We start from the raw sequence: 18,054 nt of genomic DNA, 5'->3' as shown, positions 1-18,054 counted from the left end.
AGAACATTTGCATTGGTCTTGATCAGTTGCAGAAGTCAATGTTATCAATTTTATAATGGGTAAATATATATCAGGATTGTTACAAAGGGCTGAAAGACTTCTAACAGTTATGTTACAAGCTGTCCAGACGATATCTTTGTTTTTGATACTAGTTTATTAAAAAACTAAAAGCTTGAAAAAATTAGATTATATGTTATTTATGTCACAAAACTGTCCTGGCAGTAATTTAATACAGAAGCAACCTCTGATTTGTTTCCAATCTGTTCTGATTGGATAATCTTTATTGTGTTGAGCTCTTCAGATATAAAATAAGAATTATTTTTATCTACTTTAGTCTTAGGCCTTCTCAGTACAGTATAACCTGTTACCAAAACACTAGTGTCTAAGAAACAACAGGTGGATCTATACAGGTCAGTGGAAAAAATAAAAGTAGTTCTAAAGTTAGCTGCTGTAAAAACACCTTGGATTTAATCTGACAGTACTTTACAAGTGGTCTTATACAACAGTCCTCCAATACAGTCTACCTTAATAAAGGTTATAATTGTCCATGTTTGATGAAACTGTTTAAGCAAAGTGTTGATTCAGCTTTATGGTCATTCTAGAGTTGAGTTCTGGAGTTGTTGGTGTAAATGAGCTAGATAATGGGAGCGCAAACATCTCTCTAATAAAAACTGATCAGTATGATTTTATTGTGATTGATTTGAAATGGGCTGCATTAACTTTAACTTAATGTGGAACTGCAGTTAAAATCTATTTTAAATTTTTATTACTCCTCCAGTGATTTTATCAATTTTATCAATTTTAATAACCGGTTTCCTCTCACAGTGCATATACATGCATGTTAGGTTAACTGGTGATTCTAAATTGGCTATAAGTGTGTATGTGAGTATGAAGGGATGACTTTCCATTTATGCTAGACCTGCAAAAGACAGGCCGCCTGCCTAGGGAGTACTTTACCTCTCACTACATGAAAACTGTTCCAGCCCTAAGTTGGGTAAGATGGATGGATGAAACTGTACATTTTCCAAAAATGGTGACAATGGCTCTTACTCTTAGAGGCTCTTAGAGTGGAGTGTAACATATTAAGCCCTAAATACAGGAGAAAAAGCAGTAATTTGTCATATTGTGACAGGAATCGGTATGAATTTCAAATATTCAAGTTGTCATCCACTAATAAGAATGAGTAGTGACTGGGTGGTGGCGTAGCTCACTGGGTTGAGTAGAGGATCCATATGCCACATTCAAGAATAATTGGATAAGTTAGTATTTTTTTTTTCATGAGATGCCTAGATGTTAACAGCTGGAAATTTAATAATTACAGTAATTATTTTACCTCTAGTCACCTACTATACCTACTTATAACTAACTATTAATACTGAAATCAAATAAAAATTAAATTCTCATTAAGTGTACTTAAACTGAACCTGCAGCCCTTTATGTGGAGTCTCTCACGTATGCACATACCAACAAAGTCAGAAATCTCCAGCCTCCTACAGTGTCAGATAAGACATACATGTAAGACGACCCATAGTTTTTATATGGAAGGAAAAACACACGCACACACAGCAGTGTCAAAATCACACAGCTGCCTGGAGTGTGAAACTATTGTTGCCTAGTCATTGAATGTTTTTTTTTTTTAAATGCTGTGTATAGGGCCCCAAGCCAAACTAAATATGCCCCAAAGTTTGCTAAAGCTGGAGCAATACCAGAAAGCTACAAAATTAAATCTCATTTGGTTTATGTTAGCACGTATATAGCAAATATGCTTTGTAACTTATAACTAGTAGAATTGGTGAAAACACCATTTGTATGTTTGTATGTCATGTGTAAGCACAAGGCTAAGTACTCAGTGATGGACAACAACAAACTCCCATGAAAAGGAGTAGCAATATCAAAGTATGTAGCTACAAGCTGAGGAAATCCAAAGCACTGCCCTCTGTTGTAAATTAAACCAAAACTGCCCGAAGGCAGTGTCATGCTGTGTGTCACTGACCTGGCTCAAAGACTGTGTAAATGGAGATGGTTCACTGGGTGGCTATAGAAACGAAAGCTTCTACATGAGGGGAAAAAAACCCTCATAGAAGCTTTTTTCCTCATATTTTGTCATTTACCTTGAATAACAAAGAATATCAGAACTTTAACTGTACATAGAGAATAGATGGAAATGATGAAAATCACCCTTTGGTTTGATAAATACCATGTGTACATGCTTTAGGACTTCCATCAACAGGTATGACTAGTATGATCCTTTTGGCATGTATGTATTTAATTGCTAAGTGCTCTCAAACATGGAGCTATCGCTGTTTCCTCAATGACAGTAAACAGCTCAGTAAAAATCGCTGTGTCAGGCAATTATGAAATCAGGAAGTCATGTGAAAGTACAGTTTGTCACTACTTCTAAAAAACTGACACAAAATGCATTAAGTTATCAAGCTCCTTGTGGTATGAAATAACACTTTGCAGAAGTGGTCAGCAAGGAGAGTGGTGAGGGGGATAGATGGCACTTGGGTCTGGTATAAACTAAATGTCCCACGTATAAACTGATCTCTGGAGAATGCTAGAGAATCAGTCTTGTGTAAAGATCTGACTGATCATCTTTAAAAGATCAGTGATGAGTGCCATGAAGGGAAAAACTATGAAAAAGAGAGATGGAGTTGGGGGGGGGGAAGTAAAACAAGGTCCTCATTGCACTTTGAAGGACTTGACTGATCTTTTTGCTCATGTCTGAGTGCGAAATACCTTAAAAGGCCTTGCAGCCTCCAGGCTTTGTGGGTCAGAACTGTTTGGGCAGCAACAATGAGCCAATAGAGAGTGGTTACAATCTTTTGACAATTTGTATTTACGTTTGAAAATTCCAAATCAGAAATTGATAATTACATTTATAAGTTTAAAACAATTCACTTTGTTTAGTCTGTTAGTAGATAAACAGTATACTTCTCACGGGTTTTGATCTCGTTTCTATTTGCTGTAGTTATTTGATGAAAGCAGTTCTTAATTTTAGTTTGGAGTTCATTTGAAAAGCAGAGGGCTACAGTATTCAATTAGGCAGATGGAGAAATCCTGTACTGAGCAGCTGGTTGGGGTTAAGTAATCTGGGGCTGACACCGTGTTCTCAGTAGGTTTAAGGACAGTGCCCTAGCCGTACAGTATCTGCTGAGTGTCGAGCAACCACAGAGATTGCCTGGTGAGCAAGGTCATATAACTGTAAATACAGCATGACAAACGACCATAAAATATATTTGTAACTCTTAGCACTATTTTCTACAGTATTTGCAGACCTTTGTACATTAAGCCTGTGGTTTTCTTCCTGCTTTGGAAAGCCCCAGTCGCTAAATATCTTTAAGTGTATTGGTTTCTATATCTATTTTCAGCTTTGGTTTGCATAATTAGTTGCCACCCTGTCTATAATATGTATGTATGTATGTATGTGTGATGTGTGTGTGTGTGTGTGTATATATATATATATATATATATATATATATATATACATATACGAAACTAAAGACTGAATTGGTTTAGTTGCCCAAGTTTCCTTGTTTTTTTATTTGTAGAAAGAAATAGTGACTCACTTTTGTTGATAATTTATTCTTTATAATGTATGAAAGTGACTTATCACAACTGGGGTGGGTGATCAGTAAAAATTGTTTTAAGTCCCGTTTAAGCCAAATTGGAATCAGTAAAGCCAACAGTCAGTCAGCTATTACTGCATGCTTTCAAACCTCTTGAATTATACTTGTGATAGCTAGAGCAAGGCTTTGCAAATGGCTAATGCATTAATTTGACCTTGACCTCAGAGGTGAGTTTTCCTCTCTTGATTTGGCAGTAGTGCTGTTTGGCTTGGATTGAAGGGTAAAGTTAGTTTGCTGGCATCAAACTCAGCTATTAAAACCTCTCAACACTGCTCTGGAGCCATTTCAGGTCAAGTCATTGCTTACCTAGATCTGGGATCAGCTGTGCTCACTTGTTCAGCATTGGCTTTTGCACGGAAACTCATTTAATGGAATGTACTTTGGTTTATTTTCATCTGGGCACATTAAGGGTTTATGTTACAATGTTACATGAATATGATGGATACTCTCTACTACTGTTCATATAAATCAGTAAAATTAAGGAAATATTTTTAAAGATTTATAAAAATCATAGCAAACACAGAACTGTTTAAAGTTGTACACAAAGGCCATGCATTATATAAAACTAGACATGCATGGGAAACTGCATTATAATAATTATTTATATTAGTTTTTAAATATCAGTATCATTAGGTTGAACAACAATTAAGTGATTATAATATCATGAAACTGTTCCCTTGAAGTCTACAAACAATGATATGAACTGTTTCCCACTCTTAATATTTTGTTTACATTACACTTTAATAAGTACACAGTCTTGCTAGATTCTGTTGTGCGTTTCCGTTTTCCCAGATGGGTTTCTACTTACAAAAAGAAAATTACATCATTACTCTGGATACTTTTGTACATGCTCTTCCTTTTTCCACACGTGGAATTAGTTGGGTAAAAAAATGGTGCTTTTTCAATTACATTTTTTGTCATTTGCCTTGACTTAAATTATCTATTATACCTCTGTTCTTATCATAGTAAAAATGGCAAACAAAATTTAGCAAGTGCATCTTGAAGAGAAAAGCAACTCTTTTGTGTGTTCGATGCATGTGGAGAACAAGCATTGACTCGTGGCCACAGAGCAATAATTGAGAAGCAAATCCTCATTGATCTAAACTCATTTCTCTGCCCTTTTTGGTGAGAATGCAAAACTGCCTAAACGTAATGGCTAAAATATCCCTCTTAATTAACCTAACTACTTACCACAATGTAGATTTGTTCACTTAAAAAAAGTTCAAAATATAAAAAGATGCAGTTAAAGGAAGTAAAAGACAGCAGCAAAAGCTATAATTAAAATGTCACTTCCTCTATTCTCTGTGAAACTATAGCTTGAACTCGTATCAGATTTTGCTTGGTCACTGTTGTTCATTTGTCAGCTTATGCTCACAGCTGGTGTTTTGATCTATTGTTTACACACAGGAACTCACACACAGATGGGAATGACAAGACTTGTACTATCCTGTGTAGACTACTCTGTTAATTGAGCCTCATTCAGTCTTTGTATAGTAATGCAAAGGATATTCATTCTGTGATACTGGACAACAGGCTTCCTCATTGTTTGGGTTTGACTTTCCCATTGCACTGTCACTGCTTTCACAGAGATGCCAGACATACACAATGTACAAAGGCAACAGTGAAGTAAAATACCGGCAGAGTATTGGCCCAAAGTTGGAGTGCAGACATTTGGAAATTTCCATCAATGTGAGAACGAGTGAGAGAAAGAGGTGATACAGATCGATGCTAAATCAAAAAAGCTCAAAGTCACTGCCTCAAAGGAGGCTGGGCCCAGTAACTCCTCCAAGCTCTGCTAAGGTCGGGCTACCACCTAATCTGTAATGCTTTGATGGTGAACTGAAATGAGTGTGTTGAGGTATATGGAAGCTCTGGAAACAAAACATTTACTTTCAAATTTGTAGGTCGTGTATATCAGTAGGAAGTGTACTTCACACCAGTGGTGCATATTTTGTCACCATGGCAACTAAGAAAAAAGAAAGACATAGCAATCGAATTTACTATGTATTTAATAGATATCAGTACCATCAAAAAAAATAACCGATTACTTACATAATATGCATACAAGACATGAGATATATATCACCATACAAAACCTATCCGCAGATTATACACCTGCTGAATTTAGTGTGAACCACACCTGAATGTTAAAATGACTACTGCAGTTACTTTACAGTACAAGTTTGAAATAGATCTGTTGACTTAAAACCCCATTTTTACAGTAATTAATGTTCTTGTTCATAATCTTTTGCATAATTTTCTTGATAGAGGGTAATTACTTTAGATGTGCCAGCTCCACATGACTTTGTTGCTGTAGATGCTATCGTTTGATCAAAAACCACTGGTTTATTATTACTTAGTTTTCTAAGGATATATTAGTGTGAGCTCTAGGGGGACAATTTAAAGTACAGTCTTCACCTCTGAAGGCCTGAGGGAAATAATTAAACGTTTATGATTATAAGGCCTCTAAACAAAAAAATCTTCAACTACTTAATAGCTCTATTGGGATTGGCTTGATAAAGAGGCTGCACTAAAAGTTGATAATACACTATCAAAAGTCCCATTTATCTTTTATGCAACATTGCTGAATGTTAGTGATGGCCTACTGTCATCCAGACATAATTCATGACAGTAAAGCCACAGTATATAGCCAATGCTTAGACAGTAATATATACTATGTATACTGTATAATAGACTTCTTTGGGAGATTGCACAGTCTGTGTGCAAATGACCTTTTTTAAGATGGTTATATTTAATAAAATGTGACCATAACCATTTCTTTAGTTTAAGAAAAATCTGATTTGGGTTATTGGTAAAGTGTTAAAAAAATAAATTCTGTATGTCTGTTTACCCAGATGGCAACCAATCAAACTTTATGCAAATGTCCCAAACAAAATGCTGCTTTCCCTCCACTCCCACATTGGCTGCACAGAGCTGCACTTGTGTTTCCACTGTAGGCGTTAGAGCTTTTTTCAATGTCAAAGCCCTTCTGGGAAGCAAAGAAAGGTTGTTTTTTTTTGTTTTTTGTTTTTACCGTTTCCCTTGAAAGGCACATGAGTCCTATGAAATTTTAAGACAAATTAATTCAAAGGCCTTCATAAATCAGATGGTTGTTTATCCATAAAATATCAGTATAAAGTATCAGAAAATTGCTGTTACAGTTTCCAAAAATGTCTGTAGGTTGCATTTTCTAAACGACTGTCCAGAATGATATGATGCGTGCTGCATAGGCTGGTTACATGAAACAAGATTTAGCTCTGTTCACCCCCTTGAGCTGTCATATTCATCAGATTCTCTAGCTTCAAAGAAAATCAAGCTAACCAACATTTGACAGCCTATTGTACTAGTTTTTAAAGTACATGTTGCATGAAATAGTATAAAAATATGTGTTGAAATGGTTATTTTTATTAGATGTCCCCTGCATCTTCAAAATAGTTAACAGGAAGATTGTGAATGTTCCTCGAGGGAAAGAGATAACAAGGCCTGAAAAGAAGATGTCCCCCAAAGACATGTGCTTATTAATTTATCACAGAAGGAGCAGCTAAACTAGGCTAGGGCAGTGAGCTGTTGCTGCTGATTCAAGGGCAAACACCAGCTTTACTGCCTTTTTCCCCTCCTCCTTACCTCACTTGCCCTTTCTTCTGTGACTTCATTAGTGTTTCTGCACGCAAACTGGATTCTGTTTGAGCAAGATAATTGCCAGTTTTCCTCATTTGGCATAAGAAAAATAAAAAACAAACAAATTGTAAAAATGATGCGCCATCTTTGTGTGGATACACTACTCAATTTTTCCCGTGTGCTTTTCCTCTTCTTATTCTTTCAGCCATTCTGTTTAGCCATTCTCTTTATGATGCTCTTTTATTCTCTATAACTCTACTCCTTTATTCCCCCATCTGTCTGTATCTTAGACTCTCAGCCTGACTTGACCTGCTGCTGTCTGCCTCCAAGAAATAGACTATAATTTCAAAGTTGTAAAATAAAAAAAAACTTTAACGTAAAATTAAAAATGTTAACTATCCGCAAAATATTTGATTTTGTACTAATAAATGACTGAATGCTAAATAATACTCTTCAACTCTAAAACTAATCTACAGATTAAGCTAGATAGAGTATAGTAGTATCTACTTGAGTCTTAGTAGGAAAATGTATTTATTTATATTAACATCTATTTATATGTAATCCTTCTATTCTGTTGCTTTATACACTTGCCATGAACAGTCTATGTAATAATTAGATGCTATTCAACCTTCAGGCTTTTTAACACAAAGGATAGTGCTATCTATGTATATATTGTTTTAAATTACTTAATATTTTTCTTAAATTGTACAAATTGAGAATAAAACAAATAATAATAATATTAAGTATCAAATTTGTAATTCTAGCAGCGAGAATCTAAATGACAGAGTATTTATTTCTCACCAAAATCCCTGCTCTCTGTTGTTGCCATTCATGCATTTTGCCCATTTAGAAGTAAGTCTGGTGGATAGTGAACATTATCTGCTAACAGCATGTCACTAAAATGTACAGATGAAGAAGAAGAAAACAAGTAAGTTATTACAACATTACAACAACATCCTTTTGCTGGGACAGGGTGTATTGTTAGGGTGGCTTAGTGCTACAAGGCAAATGAAAAGACTTGGCACTAATACCAGACAGCTTAAAATGTGCACATACAGGTTTTAGGTCAGCTTTCACACCACCTATATGTTTTTGATTTATATATGTTTTAATAGCTGTTGTATTTCCTGTCTTTGTGTTCGTGCTTTCTTTTACGGGCTCTCCCATGCAAACTGTTTATTTTTCGAAGCCCTATCTATTAATGTTTTGTATACTGAGACTGATACAGCTGTGTGTAATGTAAAAACACCTTAGCTGCTGGGATCAGCATAATCACTAGCTGTGCTTAGCAGGTTTTTGATATGCTTCGTGTTATGCAGGTTCTTGCAAATTAGTTAAACATTACGAATGGCTAACTGGGCTCAAGGTAGCAGAAAATTAAAACTATTTCTGTGAGGTGACATGTTGTAAGTAGTGTCTGAGTAAACGAGTCTCAATTTAAAAGCCGCCACTTTGTGCTCAGTAACTCAGATTGCAAATCAGATGGCACAGAAAATGTTTAAGTATACACACCCTGAATGATAAATACCAATGTCTGATATATTTGATGAGTGCTTAAAGTGACGTGTCATCTTCATTCCTTCAGTGACAGACCTTTTTTTGGGGGTTGGGGTTGGTCATTCCAACACTATCGACTTAACAATCAATGGATACATGTAAGAAATGACTTGAGTCCAACGCACCTAACACAGTAGGTGTGTGTGGAAATATGAGGCCATAATAATGGTTTTATGGCAGACCATAAAAGTTGATAAAGTTTAGGGGATTCATGTTTCTTCTCACGTTTACCTTTTAAGACTTTCAGGAAGGAGAATGAAAATCTCTTTCCTGAAGATTTTTTTTCTTTGCATGTATGTATCGCATGTGTATTTTACATAGTTTTCTGTTATTTACCTTTTGTCTTATGTTATGTCTTAGGTCTTATGTTTCACTAAGTTTTAAGACTGGGTTTTTATTCTATCAAAATATTTACTTTAGTTTCTTTTTTTTTCTTTAATGGGATTAAGTAATATACTTGGCAAGAATTGTTCAGCGGCAAGGTTCAAGAAATTCGGAATTGATTTGTGAGGCAGTTGAGTCACGTAGACACCCAAGTTCCAATAAACTATTACACGAATTCACAGGAAATTTGTATCATTACCTTGAAAGGGAGACAGAAGCAAAGGCTGTTGTTGAACTTGGGGCACTGCAGTAAGGCCTACTGATCCTTAATGCAAGGTGCAGTTACTCTACCAGGTGGGCCACCAGGGCACAACAAAGGGCTTCTCTCTTTTTTAGTTTTTGGTTTAATATAAATGCTAAAAAAAACTCCCAGGCACTTTGTTTTAAGTGACAATTAAAACACTCTATTTCTTATACCACTATTATGTTTAATTGAGAGAATAGAGTTGGGGTTTTTTGTTTTTTAGATTGAGTATATGTTTTGTATGAGAATGAAGCCTTTTTAATTCTTCAGATTTTGACAAAGTCTATATATAATCTTCTGAAGAGCAAACAAAACCATTTTGAATCCAGGAAGCCAATCTGTGCAAGTATTTTTTTAAGCTCAGAAATTTAAGACAGTACATCATTGAGAATGAAAAACAGAACTACTGAAATGCAGGAAACAGGAGCAGTTTCTGGGTTTGTTCTTATGAAGAGAATTCCTGGCCCAGCTACTTCCTCCAACCTTCTTTTTGTCACCTTGTCCTTCCCTCATTTAGTTGGACCATGATAGTTTGGCACCTAATCACAGACTGCAGAATTGAACCACTTTGATCTCTTTTATTCAGTAGATTTCACACCATGGTGCGCGTTGGGGAGAATTTGCTGATTTATTTATAATGCCCTGTGAATATTTTATTTTCATTGTGGTCATGGACTCTGTTTTAATGGAAAAGACACTGTTTTGCACATCAGAGGTTCAACTTAACAAGTCTTTTGTTCTCATAGTTCTTTCCTCTTTTTTTTGCTGCTGTTATCACTTGGACCATGTCAGTGAACTGTGTGGTCATAGTCATATTGTGGAACCTCTGATCTTTCTGTTCAGGTTTCATATCTATGTGAACACAGGTGCTGGCATACTGAAATGTGATACAAGTCACATGGCAAGGATAGAGTCACGATCCAGAATCTGATTCTCCCGGCAGGTGTAGTTGAACTGACTCAAATCACATGATTAGTTGTGAATATAGTCCCTGGAAAAAAAAATCTTGCCACCTTAACTCAGTTTCTGCAAACTCGTATTTTACTTCGAAAGTTCTGATCATAAGTGATTCATTTCAAATTTGTTTCTGTTCCTTCTGCACCTTAAGCTCAAAAACCAGAAATCCTCATAGTCAAACATTAACCAAGTCTTTTCGTTAGCAGTGTTTGACTTTCAGAGGGTGAAACAGTTAATTTAGCTTATCTTCTGTGCTTTCTTTAGCACATCAACTGACCGTGTTTATTCTAGTGAGACAATAAAGTACAATTGGAAAATGCCAGAAGACTAGCAGAGCCATAGCCATACGTCTGGAGGTTTATTAGATGCCAAAACAGTATGATGTTTTGGCATCTAATAAGCAAATGTGAAACAAACGATTCCAGTCATTTCATCCTCTATCGCAGCTGATGCGAGGGAAACAATAAGAATATGCCTGTTCCCAAATGACATGCATTCCGGTTCTTTACTGGACCACACGGTCCCTCCCAATTGAAATGTGTGAGCTCATGGCTTTTTACCGTCTTATTGTTTAGCCGTGTGTCTCTGTGTACACCTTTCTGGGTGTGTGTCTTTTTCTTTGAACACCTTCCTTCCTCGTTCTTATTCAGGTTTATTTTTCTCTCCTCAAACACTTTAAAATTTATCATGTTCAACAATGCCCCTTAATGTTTAGAAGGACGTTGTAAAATGTATATGGGTTTAAGACAATCAGATAGAAGCATACAAATCAGTTCTATTGCTGACCAAACACTGCAGAGATCTTTTAAAGTAAATTTTCATAGCAGGCAAGGCTTTGGTTTAGTTGGTTGTCTAATCTCTTGATTAGAGATTGTCCTCATCTGTCTGTTTCCTCTGTCTGACATTGCTCAAGTGTTTTGAACCTGCCTGTTAATGTCAAGCTTTTGGTTCTGCTATTGAAGCTTTCAGCCTGGTGAATTAATAATCATCTAACAATATTCAGAAACGGTAGTTAGGGATTGCATAATGACTTTGTTTTCCGGGAACAAAGCTGTGTAGCTTGCGGGCTCTGACCCAGTACAAAGAGTTTTAGCTGCAACAGTGGGATTTTCTCTGGCTTTTAAAGAGGCTTAGCAATGCCAGTTCAGTTGGCCTTAGAAAAACTGGAGGCTGAAGAATCTCTTTATTAGTAATAACTGTGAGCAAACACAAGGGTACTGAAAGGTCAGTTTGATGAACTTAAGTAAAATATCCTATGTAGTCATTGGGAAAGCTTTGATATTAAATATCACTCTCTTAGTTTTTGCGGACAACAGTTCAGTAAGATGGGAACACTGGTACTCAAACAAAATGGCAGATAGGAGAGTAAGTAAAACTTGAGTCCCCAAACAGACCATATGGTACAAGAGACAATAATTATGTGTGCTGCCTTAAAAACCAATCTTGAAAACAGTTGTTTCTATGTTTATTGCAGTTCTTTTCTTCATCACAAGGAAACATGGCTGTGCCTGACAATTATAATATGCAAACTCTGTTTCAGCTGAGTCCCACAAAACCCAGAAATACGATTCCAAGTAATCTGATGGTCGATTTAGGTTTTATATTAACCAAAAATGGCAAAGAGCTCATTTTATCGTTAGTGCTTAAGTCAGTGCACTGGAGTTTTTTCATGGTTTTCCTGATTTGAGATTGTAGCTTTCATAACATGGCACAGGGCTTTATTTCCATATGGTTGTTGCCAAGGCTCTTAAAAAGGTTTGTAACTGGCTCCGTTTGATGGTCTTACTTACATGATCCAGATGACTGTTTATGAGATTTAGGTACTTTTGTAATTTTGAAATCTTACTGTTTTTGCAAAGAGAGGCAAATCTTTTATCTGTCAGTATTTTCCTGTCATGCCAATTTCTGTTCCTGTTTATCTCTACTACTGCGCTTCTCTTATTGTAGAACTGTTGAATCCAAGTAGGCCAGGTGGGTTGTGTAACACACAGCCAAAACTGTGAATAAGATAGGGAAGAAAGGAGTGAAATGGAAAAGTGCATTTATACACTGTTTTATTGAGTCTGGAGCCTAAATGGGTCTACCTGCCTTTCCTTTGCTTCATCAACATAAAATACAGTTTGTGGTACATATTTCCATACTGACCAGTTAAGCAAAAGTAAACTTTTCCTCCTAATATACTTTCAGACACGTACACTCATCAGCTAGATCTCATTTTGCACGTATTCTAACATGCAACCATGTCCTGTCTGGGCAAATAATAGTTCACATTCATACAATGGCAGTATTGAGACACACATGCACACTCTAAAGGGGCAGGAAGTCAATAGGAACACACCTAATATAGACACATTAAATGGGACTCTTTGTGCATACGGGCAGGCACAGGTCTGTAAGACACTATGGCACAGCTTTCCAGAACAATCTTTATTGGTTTAATTATTGTATTCAGCTCTCCAGCTGACTTTTAGACAGCCTGATATCTCAAACCTTGAAGATTTCATTAGCGAGCAAGAAGAGCAGAAAAACAGAATGGGGAGTGAAGAAACAGGAAAGAAAGGATTTTAATGAAAAAAGATGAAAAGAAAATGGGCTTGGAGCATAGAAAAACTAGAAGAAGAGAAGGGAAAACTGAAACTCGCTGTTGTGGGTTTTTATTGCTGCGATTCCAGCTTTGGTATTGGGCCCAATGCATCTTTCATCACTAAATAACCATGAACATGCAATGTATGGATATAAAGCCTGAGAATAGAAACTGGAAGTGGAAAACTATAGCCCACATGAAACCCATTGTTACTACATGAAGTAGCTAATTGTGTTTTTCAACACACCTGCGATTGGTTAATTAAAACGTTCCATCTTTTTTGTCTCCATCCTTATCCTGTCTTCTTCTGCCATTATCTCCTGTTCTTTTCCCCTCCATCTTTTTTCTCTTCCTGGTTCTCTTCTCAGTGCAGCTAGAAGGGAATCCTGTTCGAGGGATTAGCGGTCTGTCAATGAGGAACTACCGGCTCATCTTCTGCCACAACCTGAAGCAGCCATAGATGATTCAGTGGTTTACTGGCCAGGGGAGGAGAGGATAGAACACACTTTCACTGCTACACGGTGAGTGCACACAAACACACAACACTTACCGAGCCACATCCGTAATTGAAGGGGAAAATAGACTCGGTGCATTTCTAAGCCATGATCACAGATCAGATGCACAGATGCACATCTGGGGTTTTTTAAGCAGTTTGGAACTTATGTAATACAGTCAACAGTGTGGTAAACTTGCCAAAGCGAGTTTATCATAATGTCTCATTGTCACACTTCCTTATAAACTATTTCTTAGATTTCATTTTATTATCTTTATGATTCTTGGTGCTATAAAGAGCCCAGATGTGAGGATACAAAGAGCACATCATCCTACAGCCAAGAATTAATTAGCTACAACCGATGAACTCTGCCAAGGGCTGTAAAATAAGCAGTCATTGGTACATGAAGGTATCCACTTAGTAATGCGAACAATCTGTTAAAGTAGGGTTAAACATAGTAGCTGTTGATATTGTAAAACAAACTGGATATCAAGAGAGTAAAAGAGAAGCACACTGAATATATGTAGCTTTATCTACTCATTACAAAGAATGCATTGAACGTATTTTAAATTATTAGTGCTGATATTTTTCTATTTTCACCTGAAAATCAAAATGTTTTAACATTGATGTTTGAAACTATTAAAATATGTACTCATATTGTATGTCATTTATATTTATATTGCATTGTATGTCATTATTGTTAACAAGGCCAGATTACTTGCTTACATTTAAAAGACCGCTATCATTAGTTACATAATACTGTAAGATTAGTTTCACTGGAACAAATTGAGATTACATTTCTGATAAACTGATGTTCCTCCCCCAGTGATGAGTGGACTGGACACCATCTGTCGATGTTTGCATTTAGATTACTCACCAAACAACCAACGTCAATATCAGACTTTTCATTTGCTTATTTTGCATTGATTTTCATCCCATCCTGAATGTCATCACCTCTAAAGAAGCTACAGAGGACCACAGAACACATAATATAAGACTGCAGGAAGCAAACAAAGCAATTTGTCATGCAACATTTGTTATAGGATAAAAACACTGGTACAGTATTACAAACTGAAAACCAGACAATTAGTCAGTAGCTATTTTGAATATTGACTACACATTTTAGTCAAAGAAAATTGGAATCTGAATGTTTGCAGGGTAAAGCTTCTCAGAAATGATTGTTTCTTTATTTATTGGTAAATTGATTATGCAGTCTTTGGAAGACTGTAAACAAAACTGACATGAGATGTCCTACTCCCCCACCTACCCTCTTTTTACAAAATCCCTTTGCAGGTCACTACCCTGTAGCTGTGGCCCTGCCCCCTCCCACTCACTGGCACTTAACAGTTAGTAAAGCCAGACAGTCCTGTATGTCCTGCATGACTGTTTACTGGCGCCTTTAAATAATTATTCTTGGTATCTATAAGCCCGCATGATCAGGGATGAAGATTTTATTTTTTTTAAGCCAGGCTGCATTCTGTCTTTCTCTCACATTATGTCTGATCTCACCCATTTCTTCCTTTATAAGACGTGAGGTCTTGGCGGGGTTGTGGTGAGGAGGAGGAGGAGCAGGCCATGAGGAAGAGCGTGTCTCCGTTGCCAGGCAACGAGGGCGGGAGCTCAGCCAGCACCACACGGGTTTTTGGTGTTCCTCTGGAGGATGTGACCCACACACACACAATCAGCGGCCATGAGGTTCCTGCACTAGTAAAAGATATTGTCGACTACATTGAGGAGCACGGTGAGTGACTGAGACGCAGTTCAGTTCAGTTTAATTCAATAATAATAATAATAATAATAATAATGGATTGGATTTATATAGCGCTTTTCAAGGCACCCAAAGCGCTTTACAATACCACTATTCATTCACTCTCACATTCATACACTGGTGGAGGCAGCTACAGTTGTAGCCACAGCTGCCCTGGGGCAGACTGACAGAAGCGAGGCTGCCATATCGCGCCATCAGCCCCTCTGGCCAACACCAGTAGGCAAGTAGGGTAAAGTGTCTTGCCCAAGGACACAATGACCAGGACAGAGAGCCCAGGGATCGAACCAGCGACCTTCCGGTTACAGATGCGATTCCCAACCCCCTGAGCCACGGTCACCCTAAATTCAGTCCTACATATTTGTTTAATATGCACATTGAAATGCATATCCTAGTCAAAAACGGGTCCAAGATTCCTCACAGTGTTACTGGAGGCTAAAGTAATGCCATCCAGACTTAAGTATCTGGTTAGATACCATATTTCTAAGATTTGAAGGGACAAGTACAATAATATCACTTTCTATCTGAATTTAGGAGCCGGAAATTGGAGGTCATCCAGGTCTTTATGTCTTTAATAAAACCTTGCAGTTTTGTGCGGTTTAACTGATTAGTGTGTCATCTGGCTTCAGGGAAAGATAGAGCTTGGTATCATCTGCATAGCAGGGAAAGTGTATACTATACATGTATAACGTAAACAGAACTGGTCCTAGCAAAGAAACCTGTGGAACTCCATAATTAACCTTAGTGTGTGAAGAATAGGGATGGGTATCGTTTAGGTTTTATCCGATACCAGTACCAAACCGATACTTTTGAAACGGTGCCGGTGCTTAAACAGTGCTCGATCCGGTGCTTAAAGAATGGAGAACACAAACTTTGTGCAAAAACCTCTTATGTTTTGCTGTTTTTTTGTAAAAAGATAACAATGTTAGCCTTTTCTGCAGCTATGGGGCATATATGGTATCACTCTTGGCTGGAAGCAGTGCTTAAACAATGGAAAAAACACCAATTTTGTCCAAAAACCTCTCATGTTTAGTTGTTTCCCACTTTTTCTTTTCTTTGGTTATTTTAGTATCTGCCATCAAACAAGAAGACAGCCGCATGTAACTACGACGGTGTTTGCTAGTTCACCTTACGTGCATTAATTTATTAACGTGGTTAGCCTACTCAACGTAAATTATCATCATCATCCGTCATCATTTCTGCTACACTGGCAGGGCTAGGGGCCAGGACTCTCCTCTTCGGGTTTTTGGGGGAATGTTGCTAACTCTGGTCCCATAACAGGCACCACACCCGCAGTAGATGTGCACGGTGTGAGGTCTCGCAGCAAGCTATCAAATACGGTGCATTTCTCGGCTTTTAACAAAATGTTATACGTCGCCAGGTGTTTCATCAGATTCGAGGTGCTACCTCCTTTGCACAGTATCACCTTAAAGCACTTGCTGAGTTTGCATCTTTTGCTGTGAAGTACAGCCAGACTTTGACCGCTTCGCCTTGGGCATTTTTAATCTGTAGCTCTGCTCTAAAAGAATGTACGTACCTGGGCCCGCCTACTACGCTTGCAAAGGTAAAGTGATTGGCTAGAATCCAAAGTGTGTGACATCTTAGGGAAAAAAAAGCACCGAAATGTGCGCTGCTTTTCGGTCTGGTTACTACTCTTTATGTCAGAACCGATACCGGTACCCGTCCCTAGTGAAGAAGACTCTCCATTAACATTAACAAATTGAAGTTTATTAGAGAGACTCAAATCACTGCAGTACCTTTAACATGCTCTAATTGCTAATAATTAATAATCGAATGCTGCACTGAGGTCTAGCAGGACAAGCACAGAGATGAGCCCACTGTCATCGACCATAAGAAGATCATTTGTAATCTTCACTAATTCTGTTTCTGTACCTCTACAAATAAACAATTCTTCTTCCGATGATCTGTTAGCTGTTTTAAAACTACGCGTTCTAGAATTTTTGAGATAACAATAAGGTTGGTGATTATTAGCCTTTAATATAGCCTATAATTAGCTAAGACAGCTAGGTTAAGTGACAGCTTTTTAAGTAATGGTTTAATCACTGCCACCTTAAAGGCCTCTGGTACATAGCCCAGTAATAGGGAAATGATTTGGAGGAAGTAATTATTGAAATTAAATCAGAGGGAAAGAGTCTAAATAATTATTAATAGTACTGAAAGTAGCTTAATTCTTAAATGAACTTAAAATAGCCAGAGGAAGGTAGCCTAGTTACAGACATTCAGTGTGTACAAAAGAAGCAGAGAAGTTCTTGTAGGGATAAAGCTCCTCTCTAAATCTTCTGTGATTAAATTATAAGAGGTTCCTTAAATTTTGCATGTGGCTGAAGCAGATCTTTCACCTCATTTCTTTTTGGTAAGGATCAGCTGCATCTCCCTCAGTTAAAGTTATGAGTCATATTTACATGGAACGTTTAATTTGTAGCAGGATACAGGCATTACATAATCTTACATAATTACCACTAATGTTAGTTTACTTAATGTAGAAAGAACTCTGCGGCTGATGTCAAAATCCTTTTATTCCGTTTTAGCTGTAGTTTGACTCGAGGGGTTGCACCTGTAGGTCATTCCGCTTATTTAACTAAACACGTCGAGCCAAAGATTTAAACAATTTCTCAGTACAAAATGTTGGATGTTCAGCTAAATCAGATTCTGTGATGTTTCAGTCCTGCTTTTGTTGAGCTACAGTATCTTACATCATGATAAAACCAAAATATGTTGTTTGTGGGATCCAGTTTTTGATAAGATAAATTCTGAAGGCCCTGGCAGACAGCTCCACGGCTGGCTTCCTTCTGTTACATAACA

General features: G+C 37.2%; 1 protein-coding gene across 6 annotated transcripts in view; it reads left to right on the top strand.

The window, feature by feature from the left end:
- Positions 1–18,054, top strand: part of fam13b (family with sequence similarity 13 member B) — a 69,094-nt gene that overhangs the window by 2,685 nt on the left and 48,355 nt on the right. For all 6 annotated transcript variants that reach the window (XM_080900181.1, XM_080900182.1, XM_080900180.1 and 3 more), the window contains exons 2-3: positions 13,342–13,494; positions 14,995–15,207. In XM_080900181.1, coding sequence (XP_080756307.1) covers positions 15,042–15,207 — 166 coding nt within the window. In that variant the 5' untranslated portion in view covers positions 13,342–13,494; positions 14,995–15,041. The remainder of the gene's footprint in view (positions 1–13,341; positions 13,495–14,994; positions 15,208–18,054) is intronic.

The sequence above is a fragment of the Rhamphochromis sp. 'chilingali' genome (assembly GCF_963969265.1).
Source record: "Rhamphochromis sp. 'chilingali' genome assembly, chromosome: 13".
Classification (NCBI taxonomy): domain Eukaryota; kingdom Metazoa; phylum Chordata; class Actinopteri; order Cichliformes; family Cichlidae; genus Rhamphochromis; species Rhamphochromis sp. 'chilingali'.
This window is presented reverse-complemented; position numbering and strand designations above follow the sequence as displayed.